This window comes from Chinchilla lanigera, unplaced genomic scaffold, assembly GCF_000276665.1.
Source record: "Chinchilla lanigera isolate Chin_1 unplaced genomic scaffold, ChiLan1.0 scaffold00061, whole genome shotgun sequence".
NCBI lineage: Eukaryota > Metazoa > Chordata > Mammalia > Rodentia > Chinchillidae > Chinchilla > Chinchilla lanigera.
The window spans coordinates 2,023,333-2,039,265 of record NW_004955462.1 but is presented as its reverse complement, the minus strand read 5'-3'; the positions used below and the strand labels follow the sequence as shown (position 1 = coordinate 2,039,265).

At 35.7% G+C, this 15,933-nt stretch overlaps 1 protein-coding gene across 2 annotated transcripts in view; it reads left to right on the top strand.

Moving 5' to 3' along the window:
• The window catches only part of Mpp7 (membrane protein, palmitoylated 7 (MAGUK p55 subfamily member 7)), a 221,110-nt gene that overhangs the window by 115,208 nt on the left and 89,969 nt on the right, over nucleotides 1–15,933 (top strand). For both annotated transcript variants that reach the window (XM_005398108.2, XM_005398109.2), the window contains exons 4-5: nucleotides 10,005–10,082; nucleotides 12,642–12,722. In XM_005398108.2, coding sequence (XP_005398165.1) covers nucleotides 10,005–10,082; nucleotides 12,642–12,722 — 159 coding nt within the window. The remainder of the gene's footprint in view (nucleotides 1–10,004; nucleotides 10,083–12,641; nucleotides 12,723–15,933) is intronic.

Sequence of the window (15,933 nt, the reverse complement as noted above, 5' to 3'; positions counted from 1 at the left end):
TTACATTAAATACTTAACCCAGCCTTTCCCCCCTACATGTATCTAGAAATTATGAGTAATTGCAAACATTCTTTTATTTTTAGTTTATTACTGTTTTCTATTCATTAATACGTCTTGGACTTGCACTGTTACCAATATTAGAGAAAGTACAGGTTTTCAGCCATATCCAAGTTGTTTAAAGCTGGATATGGTGGTGCATTCCTGTAGTCTATTTACTCAGGAAGCTGACATGGGATTGCAACTTTGAGATCAGCCTTGGCACCTTACCAAGGTGCTATCCCACAACAACAACAAAAAAATTTAGAAGCCCAGGGCTGTAGCTCAGTGGTAGAGCCCCTTCTTGTTCAACCCCCAGTACTATTAACATTTTTTGAAAGAAAATTTCATTATTCCACAGTAAAGTTCTTCCATAGCTATTAGCAAAACCAGTACTCGTGCATGCAGTTTCTTATAACTGGCACAGTTTCTTTCAAATTCATCAATAGACTTCAAAGAAAGTAAGGGAAATACCCATGTTTCAGAAATAAAAGGTAAACTGTCTTCTGGTAACTGCTGAAGATCATGTTGCAGTTGTGTTGTAGGGACTGGGCTGGGCTGGGCTGGGCTCCTAAAATGTAAGCAAAGGTGGGAAATTGGTACCCAGGCATGCACACACACACACACACACACACACACACACACACAAATGGTGATTTTTCTATGGCTACTTTCTTAGGGAAATGACAAAGCAGCTGGCCTGTCCCTTCCTGGGACTAGGTACGAACAACAACAAAAAAATTGACTTTAAGAATTTTGACCATAGACTGATTGGTCATGCTTTGAGATTTACTGCTTTTGTCTGCCAAATGGAGGAGTTTTGTACTATGAAGTTAGCAAAGTGACTCGGGACATTGCAAGTCCACTCATGAGACACAAAAAATATTCCTGAAAAGATCTACCAGGAACCCAGGACTCCTTTTTAGAAAGCTATGTGAAGATGTACTAACAACCCGATTTGTAAGACACTTGAGAAAATAGTTTACCTTTAGTTACAACCAACAGACAGGTATAGCAAGTAGCAAGGTTAAAAACCTAAGCCCTTATACTATGGTGTTCTAGCCTTGAAGAAGTAGATTTAAAATGATACAACATAAAGGAAGGTCTCAATCATTAGAAGAAAAAGAGGACAAATATATTTGAAAACAGGCCATGTTTGAGCCACAGGGATAAAAAGTATATATATATATTTAAAATGTTTATTTATTTTTTGTCTTTTTGAGACAGGGTTTCTGTATGGAGTTCAGGCTGACCTTTAACTTACTTTGTAGCCCAGGCTGGCCTCAAACTCACAGCAGTCCTCCTGCCTCAGCCTCCCAAGTGCTGGGATTATGAGCATGAGCCATGATACCTGGTAAAAAGTATATTCATTAAAAAAAGAGATTAAAATTTTTCTAAGTTTGTGGGTTTTCTTTTTACTCTGCTGGTGATTTCTTTAGATGTGCAGAAACTTTTCAGTGAAATGGGTAAAGGGCAACTGGGATGTGGGAAAAGAGAAGGGAAAGAAGGAGAAATTTTGTATGTATGTATATACAGGATAGTTAACATAGTTGATCTACTGTCTTTTATTTCTTTGCTGAAAGAAACTGTTAATGAGTCCTTCATTGATCAGTATTGCATGTCTGTATTTGTTTTCATGAGAAACCACTTTGAAGATATCAATATGTAATACAACAAGCATTGTTAATTTCCTACCACTTTGTTTGTAACTGTATTGTCTGTACTGTTCTTTTGCTATTTTGTAAAAGGCTGTCTGTCTGTTAATGTTTTCCTCTTTTTATTTTTAAGATTAAAAAAAAGATTAAATAGCTTAAAACAAAAAAAGTGAATAAGAAGGTAGATTTGAAGAAAATTTGCAGAATACAGACAGTGAGACTAGCATATACCAACCAACTTGGTTTTCCTAAAAGCCATAAGGGAAGATAAAGGCCTAACAAGCTTTGCTGTACTGGATATTAAGTGTGTCCAGAAACATAATGATAGTGTTGGCTAAAAGAGGAACACATCAGTGAATAGAACAGAAGGTCCAGATGTAAACACTTGTATGTGAGAGTCTTATGTATTTTTGTTTTAAAAAATTCATTAATACTTTTATTTCTTGAGGTAAGTTCTTGCTATATTGCCTAGACTAGCCTTAAGCTCCTAGCTTTTCATGTACCTGGGACTGCAGTTGCTCACCACTGCATACAGCTATGTGGGAGTTTTAAATAGTACTAAAATCACTGAGTGCTTGCTTAGCATGTACGAGGCCCCAGGTTCAGTCCCCAGTACTAATATCCCCCTACCCCCAAAAGAGAAGATGATTAAGTGGTGCTGTCCTTTTGGAAAAGATAAAGTTAGAGCCTCTTGTGGACGTGAAGTAAGACTAGTATAGACAATAAAACTGGAATAATTTGAAGAAAGTGTAAGAGCGCTGCTGACGTTAGGATAGGGACTATTTTCTTAAGAAGCAAAATATGCAACCATAAAGAAAAGCTAGATATGTTTGGCTGCATTAAGATTACAACCTCTGTTTCCCAAGGCCACAGAATTATTTAAGATAGGATAAGCAGTTGGCAAACAGTCCAAAAAATGTAGTGGCTTAAATACAACAAAAACAAAAGAAAATTTTATTTATTTATTGTTTGTTTGTTTTTTTCCAGTACCGGGAATCAAACTCACGACCTTGCGCTTGCCAGGCAGGCACTGTGCTGCTGAGCTAAATCCCTAGCCCAAAAGAAAATTTTAAAAAAATTTACTTGTACAAATTTATGGGTTACACTATCATAATTATTCATATATATGTATATATATATTCAAATCAGTGTAGTAGATATTTCCCTCTCTGTAAACATCTTTTTATTAACATGTAATAACGGTATGTGCAGTGCAGTGTGATATTTCAGTATTCCTATAAATGTGTACCTACTCAGTAATCCTTGGGGATATGCCACAGGGATGCGTCTCTCTCCTCCAGAAGGTATTTTGGAGACCCCACTTCTTTCTGTGTGGTGGTTTTGTGATCTCCTTGAGTCTAGTAATAATCTGCATCTGTGTAGAGGGAAGGGAAGGATTTGGAGGAAATACACCATGTTTTAGATGCCTCAGCCTACATGTGGCTTGGGAACTTGCACTCACTCTCATGCTAGAGAGCTAAGTCTGTGACAGGCGCAGCTCCAGCAAGCAGAGAAACTGAGTGGAGCTCGTGACTGCGCAGCTGTCTACCTCTCAGTTGAGGTTCAGTTTCTGTGGAAGCAGAGGATTCATGTTGGGAATAGGTAACTGCCTCTGCCTCACAAACTACTGGGAAAAGACAAGGCCTAGATTAGAGAAGATACAAATCAAAATCATTGTGTGGGTGCTCGCTTCGGCAGCACATATACTAAAACCATTATGTGGTTCCATTTCACAGCCATCAGGTGGACAGGAAGTCTGATAACACCGAGTGTTATCAAAAGTGTGGAGGAGAGAAAATGCTCTGCGCACCTTTGGGTGTCCACCCCAAGGCAGGAAGACTCTTGTAATGGGATGTATGATAGCAAAAGAGCAGAAACAACTGTATTGTCCTTTGGTCACAGAGTGGTATAGAAGAACTGTTAATTAATGTGATAGAATATTTCTCAGCTTGAAATGAATCAACTAGATTTATATGTACCTTTCTAGTTACAATCAATATAAAATTGAGTGAAAAATATAGTTGCCGAGGAAACAGAACTATTTAAGTAATCAAAGAAATACATAAAAGCCATATATTGTTTATAGATGCATATATGGCCTAATGTGTAAAAATGTGTGTGAGAATTTCTAATTAATTTCAGCATAAGTTTTGTTTTCTTTTGCTTTGTTGGAAGAGAGGAAGAGGGAAAGGATGGAAGGGTGGGTCTTTGGCTGTATCTTTTATAACTTACATCATAAGTTATCCAAATCAAATATATAAGGTTAATTTCAGTTGGCTTTTGATGCTGGCCATGTATATATTTAACATATTTTCTTTTGTTTTTAAAAAATGTTTAAAGTTTCCAAAAGGGAAAATCAATAGACTGTTTTAAGAATGTTTAAAGATTAAAAATGGTGCACTGTATACTGTGACTAAAGTAGAAAAAAGGAAATTTAGAAGCATCACATGAATGAAAAGTATGCTATTTCATTTGTGATTTAATTTCCTTTGTCACCTTATCATTACTAGTGGCATAGACGATCAAGATGTTCATGCCCTATACTGATTATTCTTGAGTGGTAATAAAGTATGGGCACAAATTAAATTGATAAAAATTTAGGCTGCACAATATCATCTAAACCTTATATTTGTAAAAACTGAGTTTCTTCTGAAGTTGCAATAAAACAATGCTCAATAAAGAGATCTATTTCCATATATGTATTCTTTTCTCTTCCCTAGCTTACTTTTCTAAATAGAAAGATTAGAGTCGCAGTCTTGTCATATTTTGTTTTCAAATTGAAACTGAAAATCTTTTCCCTAGAATGGGAAATATTTCAGTCAATATTTTATAAATGATCAAGACTCAGAATAGTAGGCCCTATCTTTTGTTTCCTCATAATTTATATATCATTTTTATCAGTTTTAAATGGGGTTCAGTTGCATGAAGAAAGAAGGAATGAATTAAGATAAAATAGAAAAATAAAGTAGAAAACAAAAGTGAAAAAATAATGATTCTTTCAAGAGAGTAGTAAATAATATTGTTTAATGAAGGGGGACAAAGGGAGAAGTAGAGGAAGAATAGACTCACGAAAGAAGAAATAGTAATGGAAAAAAAAGTAGGTAACAGGAAAATCAATAATTTTAAGAGATTCTTTTACTTAAGAAGATTCAGATAAATATCTTGAAAGACAGATTAAATATTTAAATGAGCTATTTTCTGCAATGGAGAGAGCAGACAGAAAAATCTAAATGGAGAAATTACTATTAATAAGCCAGAAGAAATAAAATTGGGTGATAAAGCACTTCTTAAAAATGTATCAGAGCATTCCTTCCCTTTGAGCAATTACTTTCCCTTTCACAATATCTGTTGTACCATTTGGGTTTTATTTACCCTTTCAGGTTCTTACACTAGGGAGACAATATGATGTTTACACATGTGGATCTCATTTATTTCACTTATGAGTATTGCATTCTTACATCTAATAATCTGAGCAACTTCGTTGAAGATAACAATATGTAATATAACAACCATTGTTAATTCCTATCATCTTGTTTTGAAATCCTGTATTGTTTCTATTGTTTTTCTGTTGTTTTGTTCTTGTCTTTGTTGTTGTTATTTTATTGTTTTCCTGTTTTTCCTCTTTAAGAGAAAAAAAGTATCAGAGCGTTATTTTTGCAGGGAAATGCCACCAAGTATTGCAGGGAAGAGAGTATTCCAGTTCTATGGGGATATTTTCAGAGCACGTTAAATGATAGAAAGCTTTCATAGTTTTCAAAATACTGAAAGGACTACAACATTGGTACCTAAACCCAATAAAGGCAGAACTCAAGTAAATGTCAGTCTCAATTGTGAATATTGGTGTATAAATTCTAAATAAAATATAAGTGAGTGGAATTCCATAGTGGGTTACAATACTGACACCATAGTATATGCTGAAAAGACAATGAAATTGAGTATTCATTGTTGTAAAAAATTCTTGATAAATTTAGAATGCATCTACAGCAATGTGAAATCAAAATTCATCACATTAAAGATAGGAGCATAAAAGGATGTGGTCTCATCTGTTTTATTACTTTTTTTCCCTGGAGGTGTTGACCAAGAAAATGAACTAAAAGAGAGCTTAGTGGTGTCAAACGGAAAGGAAGGTGTGCAGTTACCACCATTGCCTCTGCCCTGTTTGTTGCATTGTTGTTTTAGGACCTTAGTCCTAGTAGCGCTATTTCTCTTGACAGCCAATTTTTCCTATTGGAGGACGATTAAATCATTATTTTTTTAAAAAAGAGTCTTTTCTTTTACTCTTTTCACAACATACTTTGAAATTTCCAGCTCTTCTTGGTTGTCACTGTCTCTTATTGATTTTCTTTTTTAAGCAACAGAGTTCCCTTACCTCTGCTTTCATGTTTCAAATGAGGAAAAGAGAGTGCATGTGAGTGCTAATTCCAGAATGAGTACTGTTAGTACAGTAGACATTCAGACTCCTGAGAAGTTATTTTCAGTACTTGTTTGATACTTAGCAACCAGGAAAAGGATTACAGCTTTGGTTTATTTGATACAGTTCAGAAGACCATGGCAGTTTTCTAATGCAGTGTCTCTACACATCATTGAGAGATTTAACACAAATGATCTCATTGGACCAGCTACTAAGCTATATTCATACTTTGATTATTGAAGCTTCATTTTAAAAAAAACCTCTATAATATATAATTAAAATTATTGACATCACAATGAGTCCTTGATTGATCAGTATTGCATGTCTCTATCTGTTTTCATGAGAAACCACTTTGAAGATATCAATATGTAATACAAGAAGCATTGTTAATTTCTTACCACTTTGTTTGTAACTCTGTATTGTCTGTACTGTTCTTTTGCTATTTTGTAAAAGGTTGTCTATCTATGTTTTCCTCCTTTTATTTTTAAAATGAAAAAAATTATTGACATTAGATTCCCTTGCTAAAATTAAATTTGTAAGTGAAAGTAATTGTAGCTTTCTCATAAGAACTTATTGCATACCGAAATTATTTGTAATTTAACTGACCTTTTTGATTACAATGTTAATATAGAAAACAAATGCTTATGGACTGATACATCTGTACTGTTTAATAGAACCTAGTGTATAAATATTTTGAAATGTCCTTTCTTCTAAATAGGGTATTTTAAATTCTCTCACGTCATTATTTTATGATTTTTGCTTTTGAATGTTTTTCCATCATAAGAAGTTAATTTAATCAGGTGTCAGACATCTTTATCCTCAATGCCTTTTTTCTCTCAACTTCTTCTCTTTGTATAGCTCAGGGGAGAAAAAGGAAGTACACTATTATTATGTGGTTGAAGCTGCAGCAGAAAATAGTTAAAATAAGTGAGATTTTGCAAGTTTGGTTGTATCTTATATTTAATGATGGGTGCTAGTTTGCTTAATGATGATTAAGCCACCTCTTTGATTATACATCTGCCCAGTACATTCTAAAATGTTGCCACTCAGGAAAATTTGCCAAACTATATCGTAGTGATTTTTTTCTGCGATACAACAATAAATTATAGAGTGTAATATGAAACTGTCATGTTCTCCAACAAGAAAGCTACTACCCATATGCAAAAATGGCATAAAATTAAAAAGTCGGTTCCCCAAGGACTCTAACCATAGTGCAAGGGCCCTGCAGCTGCCTGTGCCCAGTGGCCACCCACCTTGACAACCAGCTGTAGAACACTGCAGAGAGTTTCACTTTGCAGCCTTTGGTGATGTCTATAAGTGTTAGCTGTTTGTTTTAAAAATTGTTTTCTTCCTTTGGTATTATAAATACTAATAAAGACTAGAATTTCTGTATTTTTAGAAACAGTGAATAGCTCAGAATTAGTTAGAATAAATCTTTATACTTTTCTGCCAATTTAATTTTTAAGATTATGTAGTGAAGTAGCACACATATCAACATGCGGTTGACAATATTTTGAAATTCTAGGAAAACATGTAGAACATCTTGAGATAGTACAAAGTGCAGGGGTTGGCAAGGTGAGGGTATGCTATTCACTTACTTGGTCCGGAGCTAGACAAAATGATGAAGGTGAAACTGAAGGTGAAACTTTTTTTTTTTCTTTTTGTACCAAGAATCAAACTCGGGACCTCGCACTGGCCAGGCAGATGTGTGCTACTGAGCCATATCCCTGGCAAAACTGTTTTCAAAAGACATACAGGTATGGTGGTGCTCGCCTGTAATCCCAGCACTCAGGAGGTCGAGGAAGGAGGATCACTGTGTGTTCAAGACCAGCCTGGGTTCCATAGTGAGTTCAGGGACAGCCTGTACTACATAGCAAGACCTTGTCTTAAAAAAAAAAATAAAAAATTCTGATTTAAAAAAGACACTCAGGAGAAGCAAAGTCAGTGGAGAAATAATGTGTTCACTTGTGCCATGTGATTTTAGAATATAATTATGGTATTAATAAAAGTTAATCCAGGAAAAGTTAAAACCACTAGAAAGTAAAGATGAGGAATAGAGATGAAGCGGAACCACCAGTATTCCTCTAGCTGTTGTGAACCGTTATTACTCATTTCATTTTTCTCTTTATACTCTTTGGTTCCCTGCATACGGGCACATTCGTTCAGCAGGGAGGGCTGTCGTGAGGAACTCAGGAGGGATGGTCTTCTGAGAGGCAGGAGAGCTAATTATGAGCTCTGACACTGACCTATGTCCGGGAAGCTTTAAAACCCAGCCTTGACTCTTGCTACCTGTGGGAATGTGGCAAGTTATTTCATTCCCATGTGTCTGCCTATTTGTAAAATGACTCCATCTTACTACTTGCCCCTCTGTGTTCTTGTGGGCTAAGAAATGAAAATATGAAATACATTAAAGACTATAGTGCTCGTATTGCTAACAAATGTTATATAGGTATCCCAGTGCTGATATGTTATAGCAAGGAAGCGTACATTTACACAAGTAATTGCAAAAAGACTGGATGAGTTTTATTACAGGATAAGTGCAGTGTTCTATGAGCTTATATGTTGAAGTGACCTAAGTTTTGATAATTATTTTAACAAAATTTAGCTTTTCGTATGTCTGGGTTTTATTTAAAATAAATCTTTAGTAGTTTCTTAGATCAAATCTTATTCTTTTTATAGTTTGTATTCCTTAAATTTTATTACCTTGATATGATAAATGTTTAAAGATTCCAAAGTAGTAAGTTAAAATTTTGCCCTGATTATCCTGGTAATATCATAACTGTCAAAATTCTTTCCCTGTTGCTTTACATTTCATACCAAGTTGCCAAAAAGGTAATAGAATCTTCTGTTAGCCATAGCATCTGGCTAATCAAAATAAAATCTGTCTTCCAGACTTTTACAGGAAAGTCTGGATAGCTTTGAGTATAATTAAAGAATGCATTATTGGATACCTATTAAAAACAGGAAATTGTGAGGTGTGACTGTTTTTTCATATATAGTGGAGGACAGTTTTCTTCAGCTCTAGGTAAGAAGAGGCTGGAGTGAGTTTTGAAGTACAAGATACTAAGGACACCTACGTAAGAGTGAACTAGATTAAAGTTAAGTACGGACAGTTACAGATTTCTCAAAGTGTCTTTCATTTCTTAACATATACTGTGAGATTTTTTTTTTAAGGTTCTCAATTTGCTTTATACTGCATTCCATTAGATTCTCACCTTTGTGTTTCTTGGGTCATAATGGAAAATGGAATATCAAATTATTTATTTACCATATATCTTGTTTTACAATATGAAAAATGATCTTATTTATCAAAAATAGTTGTGAGAAATATCTGTAGTTATAAGACACCCCTTTGTTTCTTTGCCATTTGACTTTGGTGGGGAGTTAGCAATTGGAACAAAGTGAGTAATGAGTCAGAGGAAGAGGCTCCTGGGAGGTCTTTCTGGACCTGACACCTAGGTGCGTTAGGCACCAGCTTTCTCTCTCGTGGCAGCTGCTATCCACCGACCGGTCAGAATGCAGCTTCCATTTTAGTGCTTCTCTTTATTTTTAGTTCATGTCCTTAGCAAGAATAGAGTACAACTGACCCTTGATGTATTGAAGTGATGTATTTTAGAAATTGCAGATTTCAGAAACCTTACATTGTTATTCAGGGGGAAAAGCAAAGACTGAGTTTTTATGTGTTTTCTGTTTGATGACTATGTTTTTTCCATTTGCTTCCACACTGTAAACATTGGACATAATAATAGATGAATTATACATGTGAACCGACTGTAGGTTTATTTAAACACATGACTTTAGATAAGCTCAGGGGCTCTCGATTCTATTTACAGTTATAAAAATACGTATTTAACTCTATGTTTGCTAACAGGTGAGCTCACATTCCTTTGGTTTTCTCCCAGATTCATGAAAAACTCCACTACTATGAGAAGCAGAGTCCAGTGCCCATTCTGCATGGTGCGGCTGCCCTGGCCGATGATGTAAGTGTGCCTTTCTGAGCTTGAGGGATGTGTCTGCTGCAGACCTGGCTGGGGCCAAACCCATCCCAGTGCAGACAGATGTGTGTGATCCTCTGAAAACCAGAAGAAGTTGCAGATGTTTCCAAAAGTCCTGTCATCACCAAGCTTATGATGATATTATGTTGATTTTCATTCACTTTCCTGTTCTGAAAATTGTGCGTGTAGCTCTGCTCATGTTCTGCCTTGGTAACTACGTAATAGAAATTTTAGGCTTGAGACTCTGTGGAGAGGGAGAAGCTGTCAGGCATTGGTTTTCTGAGAAAGTCACAGACAAGGGGAATGCTTTAGAGAAATAAAGACAAATGAGATAAGTTATATTGCTGACAGTGTCTAAAAAATGACAGGTACTAGGAAAGGAATGAGGCATATGAAATACATAAGAAGACAGGATTGTTTTTAAAATGGATTATAAGGGTTAGTAATGATTTATGGATATTAGACCTTTCCAAATTACCTTCATAACCAAAAAATAAATTTTAGAAGCAGTTGGCATTGATGGAGTAGTTAATTTCCTGTAGCTATAATTTTATTTTCGGCCTGGGGGAGGGGAACTCTCTTGCTGATGCCCACTGTTAACTTTCAGACTTGGATGAATTGAGCACACACCTGGATAAACTGTGAGGGACACTCAGCTAGGCCAGAAGGGCACTTAGTGTGTGGCAGTGAGCGGTACTCTACCCTATAGCTTACTTGTTGCTTTAAATTTTTTTTTGTTTTATTATCATAAAGCAAACTGCAATTCTGTTTAGTAAAGTATCAGGGTCACGCTATATCAAGAGAAAGATTGGCCATCTTCTGGAGTTGGTTTCCTTTGATATATTTTTATTTTCTAATTTAGAAAGTAAAGCATATATAGCAAATATCTAAGTTGTGTGCTGTATTTAGTCCTCAAGCATTTTCCCTTTTCATTTCCCACACATTTATCTACAGACACTGCAAGTATGTTCAATATGTGTGCTTAACTTGGAGGTTTGCTTTTGTACTGTAGAACCAAAACTTTTGAGATGAAGGAGAATAAAGGTATCAATATAGTTGTTCTAGTAAACGGCAGTTACAACTTGAAAAACCCTTAAAAACCAGCTTCAAAACACTATTGAGCATTTTGGGAAACACTTGGTAGAAAACAATATAATTGAACCCTAAGCCTACTATAAAATTGCTGTCTTTAAAGATTAGTATCTGAGGCTGGGGCATGGCTGTGTGATAGAGTTCTTGTCCAGCATGTAGAAGGCTCTGGATTTAATCTTCAGCACTGAAAAAGTAACAACTTTATTAATTAAATGAAAAATTAGAATCTACTCCATAAACAGGGTAAGGTTGTTTTCTAATTCATCAGAGCAATATATTTAAATGTTAAAATATACTGTACATTAAATAGTTTAAAATACAAAGAGCCTTTTGTTCCTTTTTGTAATTTAAAAATTCTGTAAACATATTGTGTTGGAAAAGTAAACGCGGTTTTTGTAGTGCAATTAATGAATCAATCAATTTTCTCTGATTCTACTTCCTATGTGTATTATGAGCTTCTCTTAGAGAAAAGTGCTTTTCCAAAGATAAGAATCATTATTTTCAGCATGGCAGAAACAATAGACGCAAATGGAAATTTTAATAATTGTTTTAAAATTTAAAAATATATTTTGAATTATATACTGTATATTTGAGTCTTGTTTTTTTCTTTAAACTCATATGGCCTTACCTGTAGCCTAAAATTGATGGAAATTTTCACAGGAAGATCTTTTGAAGTTTCATTTTATTTTTAATTGGCAAATGATAAATGTACTTATTTATGAGATGCAGTGTTATATGCTTGTTCGCCACCTCAAACATACATCATTTCTTTGTGGTGAGAACATTGAGAATCTCTTAATGGAGAACACGAGGAAGATTTAAAGTTCCAATTCTTTCTTTAGATAGACAACCAACCAGTGGGAATTTTTGATGATCACAATGGAGTACAGTGAGCAGTTTTAGTTATCAGACTACTATAGGTTTATGATTCACTTGGTTTACATTTAACAGACTTCTTAGTCTGTATAGGTAAACATAATAAAAGTTTCAGGTCATTTACTCTATTAGGAGCATTCAAGTTCTTTTTACCCCAGCTGTAAGCAGCCCGGCTACTGTGGACTTTTGGAAACCCCATGGATTTCACCACCTCATTCAGGACCCCTCCCCCCAGGTCAGAGCTCAATCCAGTTCTTTTTACAAATGGTCCTTTGTCTGCATACAAAGACCCTTCATGCAGATAATGTGCTGGGACTTGCCCTTCTTGCAATAAATCAGAAAGTGATCTGGCTGATATGATTGCTGAAGTTGTACTCAGCTGAGAGCTGGGACTTGAATCTAGTGTACTAAGGGCCTGGAAAGAAGAGCACTGACGGACGGTCTGCTTTCTTTCATGCTGACTTCTTAAACACTGGAAAGTGATAGCCTTGAGCAGAACAGTCTCAGTTATGACGCGCTGAAACCCCACAACGCTCTCACTAAACTTAATGTATGTCAATGTAATCTCCCTTGCAGCTGGCCGAAGAGCTTCAGAACAAGCCATTAAGCAGTGAGATCGGAGAGCTGTTGAAACTACTGTCAAAACCCAATGTGAAGGTGAGGACATGTTACTGCTGCAATAAATACCTTCTAAAAGAACCACTTTCTGAGCTTTCAGATGAATTGTCTCAGGCATCAATTTCCAAGTAAATGTGTTTTCAAAGAGTGAACAATATTTTAATAACCTAAATCCTATTAAAGAAGAAGAATTGAACTTTTAAAATTTATAATGTGACAAACTGCACAGTGCTTTGAGAAGCTCAGAATTTAATTTGGCAAATATAATGTAGCTTCAAGGTTATTTTCCTTTTTTTTTTTTTTTTTGAGACAGGGTTTCCCTATGCAGTTCAGGTTGGCCTTGAACTTAATTTGTAGCCTGGGCTGGACTCAAACTCGCAGCAATCCTGCCTCAGCCTCTGTAGTACTGGGATTACAGGTGTGCTCCACCACACCTGGCTGTTTTCCTTTTTGATGAAGTTACGAGTACCGAATAGAGAACCAGCTAGTGATTTTGTTTAGATTTCTTTTACGTGGCAAGTGTATTTCAATATATTTGACACATTTATCTGTTTTTCTATAGAATTATTTCAGCATTTCCTTCCTTCTCTGCCTTCTATCTCCCCATCTTCTGCCTCTCTACCAAGTCATGTTTCAAAATATCATGCCTTTTTCCAGAACAAAGCAGTTTTTCAGTATAAAATACCTGTAAAATATTGAAAGACTTCAGTTCTGTACTAGCCATTTCCTTCCAAGTTTATCACTTATTTTTTTCTCCAGATGTGATTTGTGTAGAGAAGACATTTCATATTTTTCCTGCTCTTACTCTGAGATCACTAATGCATAAAATCCCATCATGTGTATACATCAGATACATTTTGAACTTGGCATACAGGAGTTGTGTATAAGACATTATTCCATGAGGCAAAACTACATATGAATTCCATAATTAAAATGGTTAATTATCTTATGATGATCACTGGTAAACATATATAGAGTGTTACATGAAAATTTTTGCCTAGGTACAAAAATTGGCCTTTACATTCTTGGCAAAATGTTCTTTGAAACCATGCTAGATAGGTTTTAAATTTATATTCAATAAAATAAAGTATTAAATCAAAGGTGAAGTAAAAACATGCATGGACTCTAATATCTAACCTCTGTAAGTAAATGTAAGTATACAAATAGTTGGTATAGACGGTAACTGGGCTATAAATAATAATGCAGGGGTAATTGATGCAAGGTAATTGATGGTTCAGGAGGTTGATTAAATCTTTTCCTCAGAGAACAACAGAAAAGTTGCTTGGTTTTAAAGACCAGTGTGCCGGAAGGTTAGGAGCTCTAAAAACGAGTTTCATAGCTTAAGAGTACTCTCAGGATTTCTTCATTTGTCCTGAGACTCCATGTAAGAATTAATATCAACCAGAGCAGGATAAGTTGAGCTTGTTAAACTCTTTAATGTGTTTCAAACAAAGAATTTTGCTATTTTGCTCAGCCATATTTAAAATGGAATAGCTAATAAAACAGGGATTAATGCTGGACAGAAACTAGTGTTTGGTTCAAGAGGAAGGCATGAGTTAGATGATATGCAGATCTATTTGATAAAATTTCTTAATAATTGCTTAAATTTCATTTTGTGGAAAATATTTTATATGGATTATTTTATATTTGTATAGCAGTGTGATTAAAAAATGGTTGGAAAGTCACATGAAAAATGTATATTTGAGAAGTTTATGCAGAAAGAGGTGAGATTCCAGACATGTGACATTTCAGTTGGCTGTGCCAGTCCATGGTGAGGCAATCTTGAGAAGAAAGTATGTTTCTTTCATTTTTGACTCAAGGTTTAACATTTCATTCCCTGAAGTCATTTGTATTATTAACTGCCATCATGTTGAATGTCACTTCTATAGGCAATTACAGACCTTCCAATGCTTTTTAAAAACTTCTGTAACTTTTCCTTGGTAATTTGTAAATGTTAATAGAGAGAGATCATTCATTCATCTTTAGATATTTATTTGATGCTTACTGTGTGGCAGGCCCTTTGGATCCAACTTCCAGAAGATAGGTTAATGAAGAAATACTGGGTAAGAAGAGGAAACACGTGGAAATGATACAGAATGTATAGGAATCATCCTAAATCCAAACTTGGGCCAGGGTGGAGGTGTTGTTGAAGAAAACTACTGTACCTTGGACTTGAATGAGTCCAAGGTACCTAGAAGTAGGCAGAGGAGTTGGGGGTGGGATGTGAAAAAGAAATATTTTGGGTAAAGGAAAACCTGCAAAGTTTGAGGATGCAAAGTAAGCTTTGCTTAGCTGGACGGTACCTTGTTAAAGAGGAGAGGATGAGAGTTTAGAGCCACACGTTTGAGCTTTTTGCAGAGGGCTTGGCCAGCACAATCAGGTCTGTGCTTGTGGTCTCAGCATTATTAAGAGCCTTTCTTTCACAGTTGCTTCCCTATTTCAGTGATGAAGTCTGTGACCGCCCTAATTGTGAGCATATGAAAGAGTTTGGATTTTATCCCAAGTGCAGTGGAAAGCCATAGGAAGGTTTTAAGTGAGTGACACACTGTATGTGTAGAATGTAGAGCAGATTTTGAGGTGGGTGGTGCTGGAGGCTGGTGGGGAGGGAAAGCTGTGTGGAGGACAGCCAGGGAGGGGCTGGTCAGGGTTCAGGTGGTCACCATGGGAGTCCTGGTGGAGGCAGTAGTGTGAGTTGCTTGAAGGGGTAACTTTGCCACTCAGAGTTAGAATAACTGGTTAGTTATTTGGGGGAAAAATGAGAAAAAATGCCTACTAGAGTGAATTCCAAATAGGTTAAAGGGTTCTGTGTAAGAAATTAAATCATAAAAACATTATGGGGCTCAGTAGTGAAGCACTTGCCTAACATGTTGAGGCCCTAGATTCAGTCCTCAATACTTCAAGGAGATAAAACTGTATATTAGCAAAAACTTGATAATTATTTGATCATAAGGTAGAAAAAGTATTCAGAAGCACAGGGCCAGATGCAAACAAACAGAAATGCAGTGTGTGTGTGTGTGTGTGTGTGTGTGTGTGTGTGTGTGTATTTTTAAAAAGAAAATTAAAAAAATAAATCCATGAATGAAGTTAGAAGGAAAACTATACAAATGCTAATAAGCCACATGCTTGTGTAGGGGTGCAGTGCACAAGAGCAGCAATGGTGGTGTGTGTGGGATGTTGATAGAGGTATGCTGGTTTGCACAGAGATTCTATTTCTAGGGACAGTGAAGATAGTTGTAATAAATATGAACCA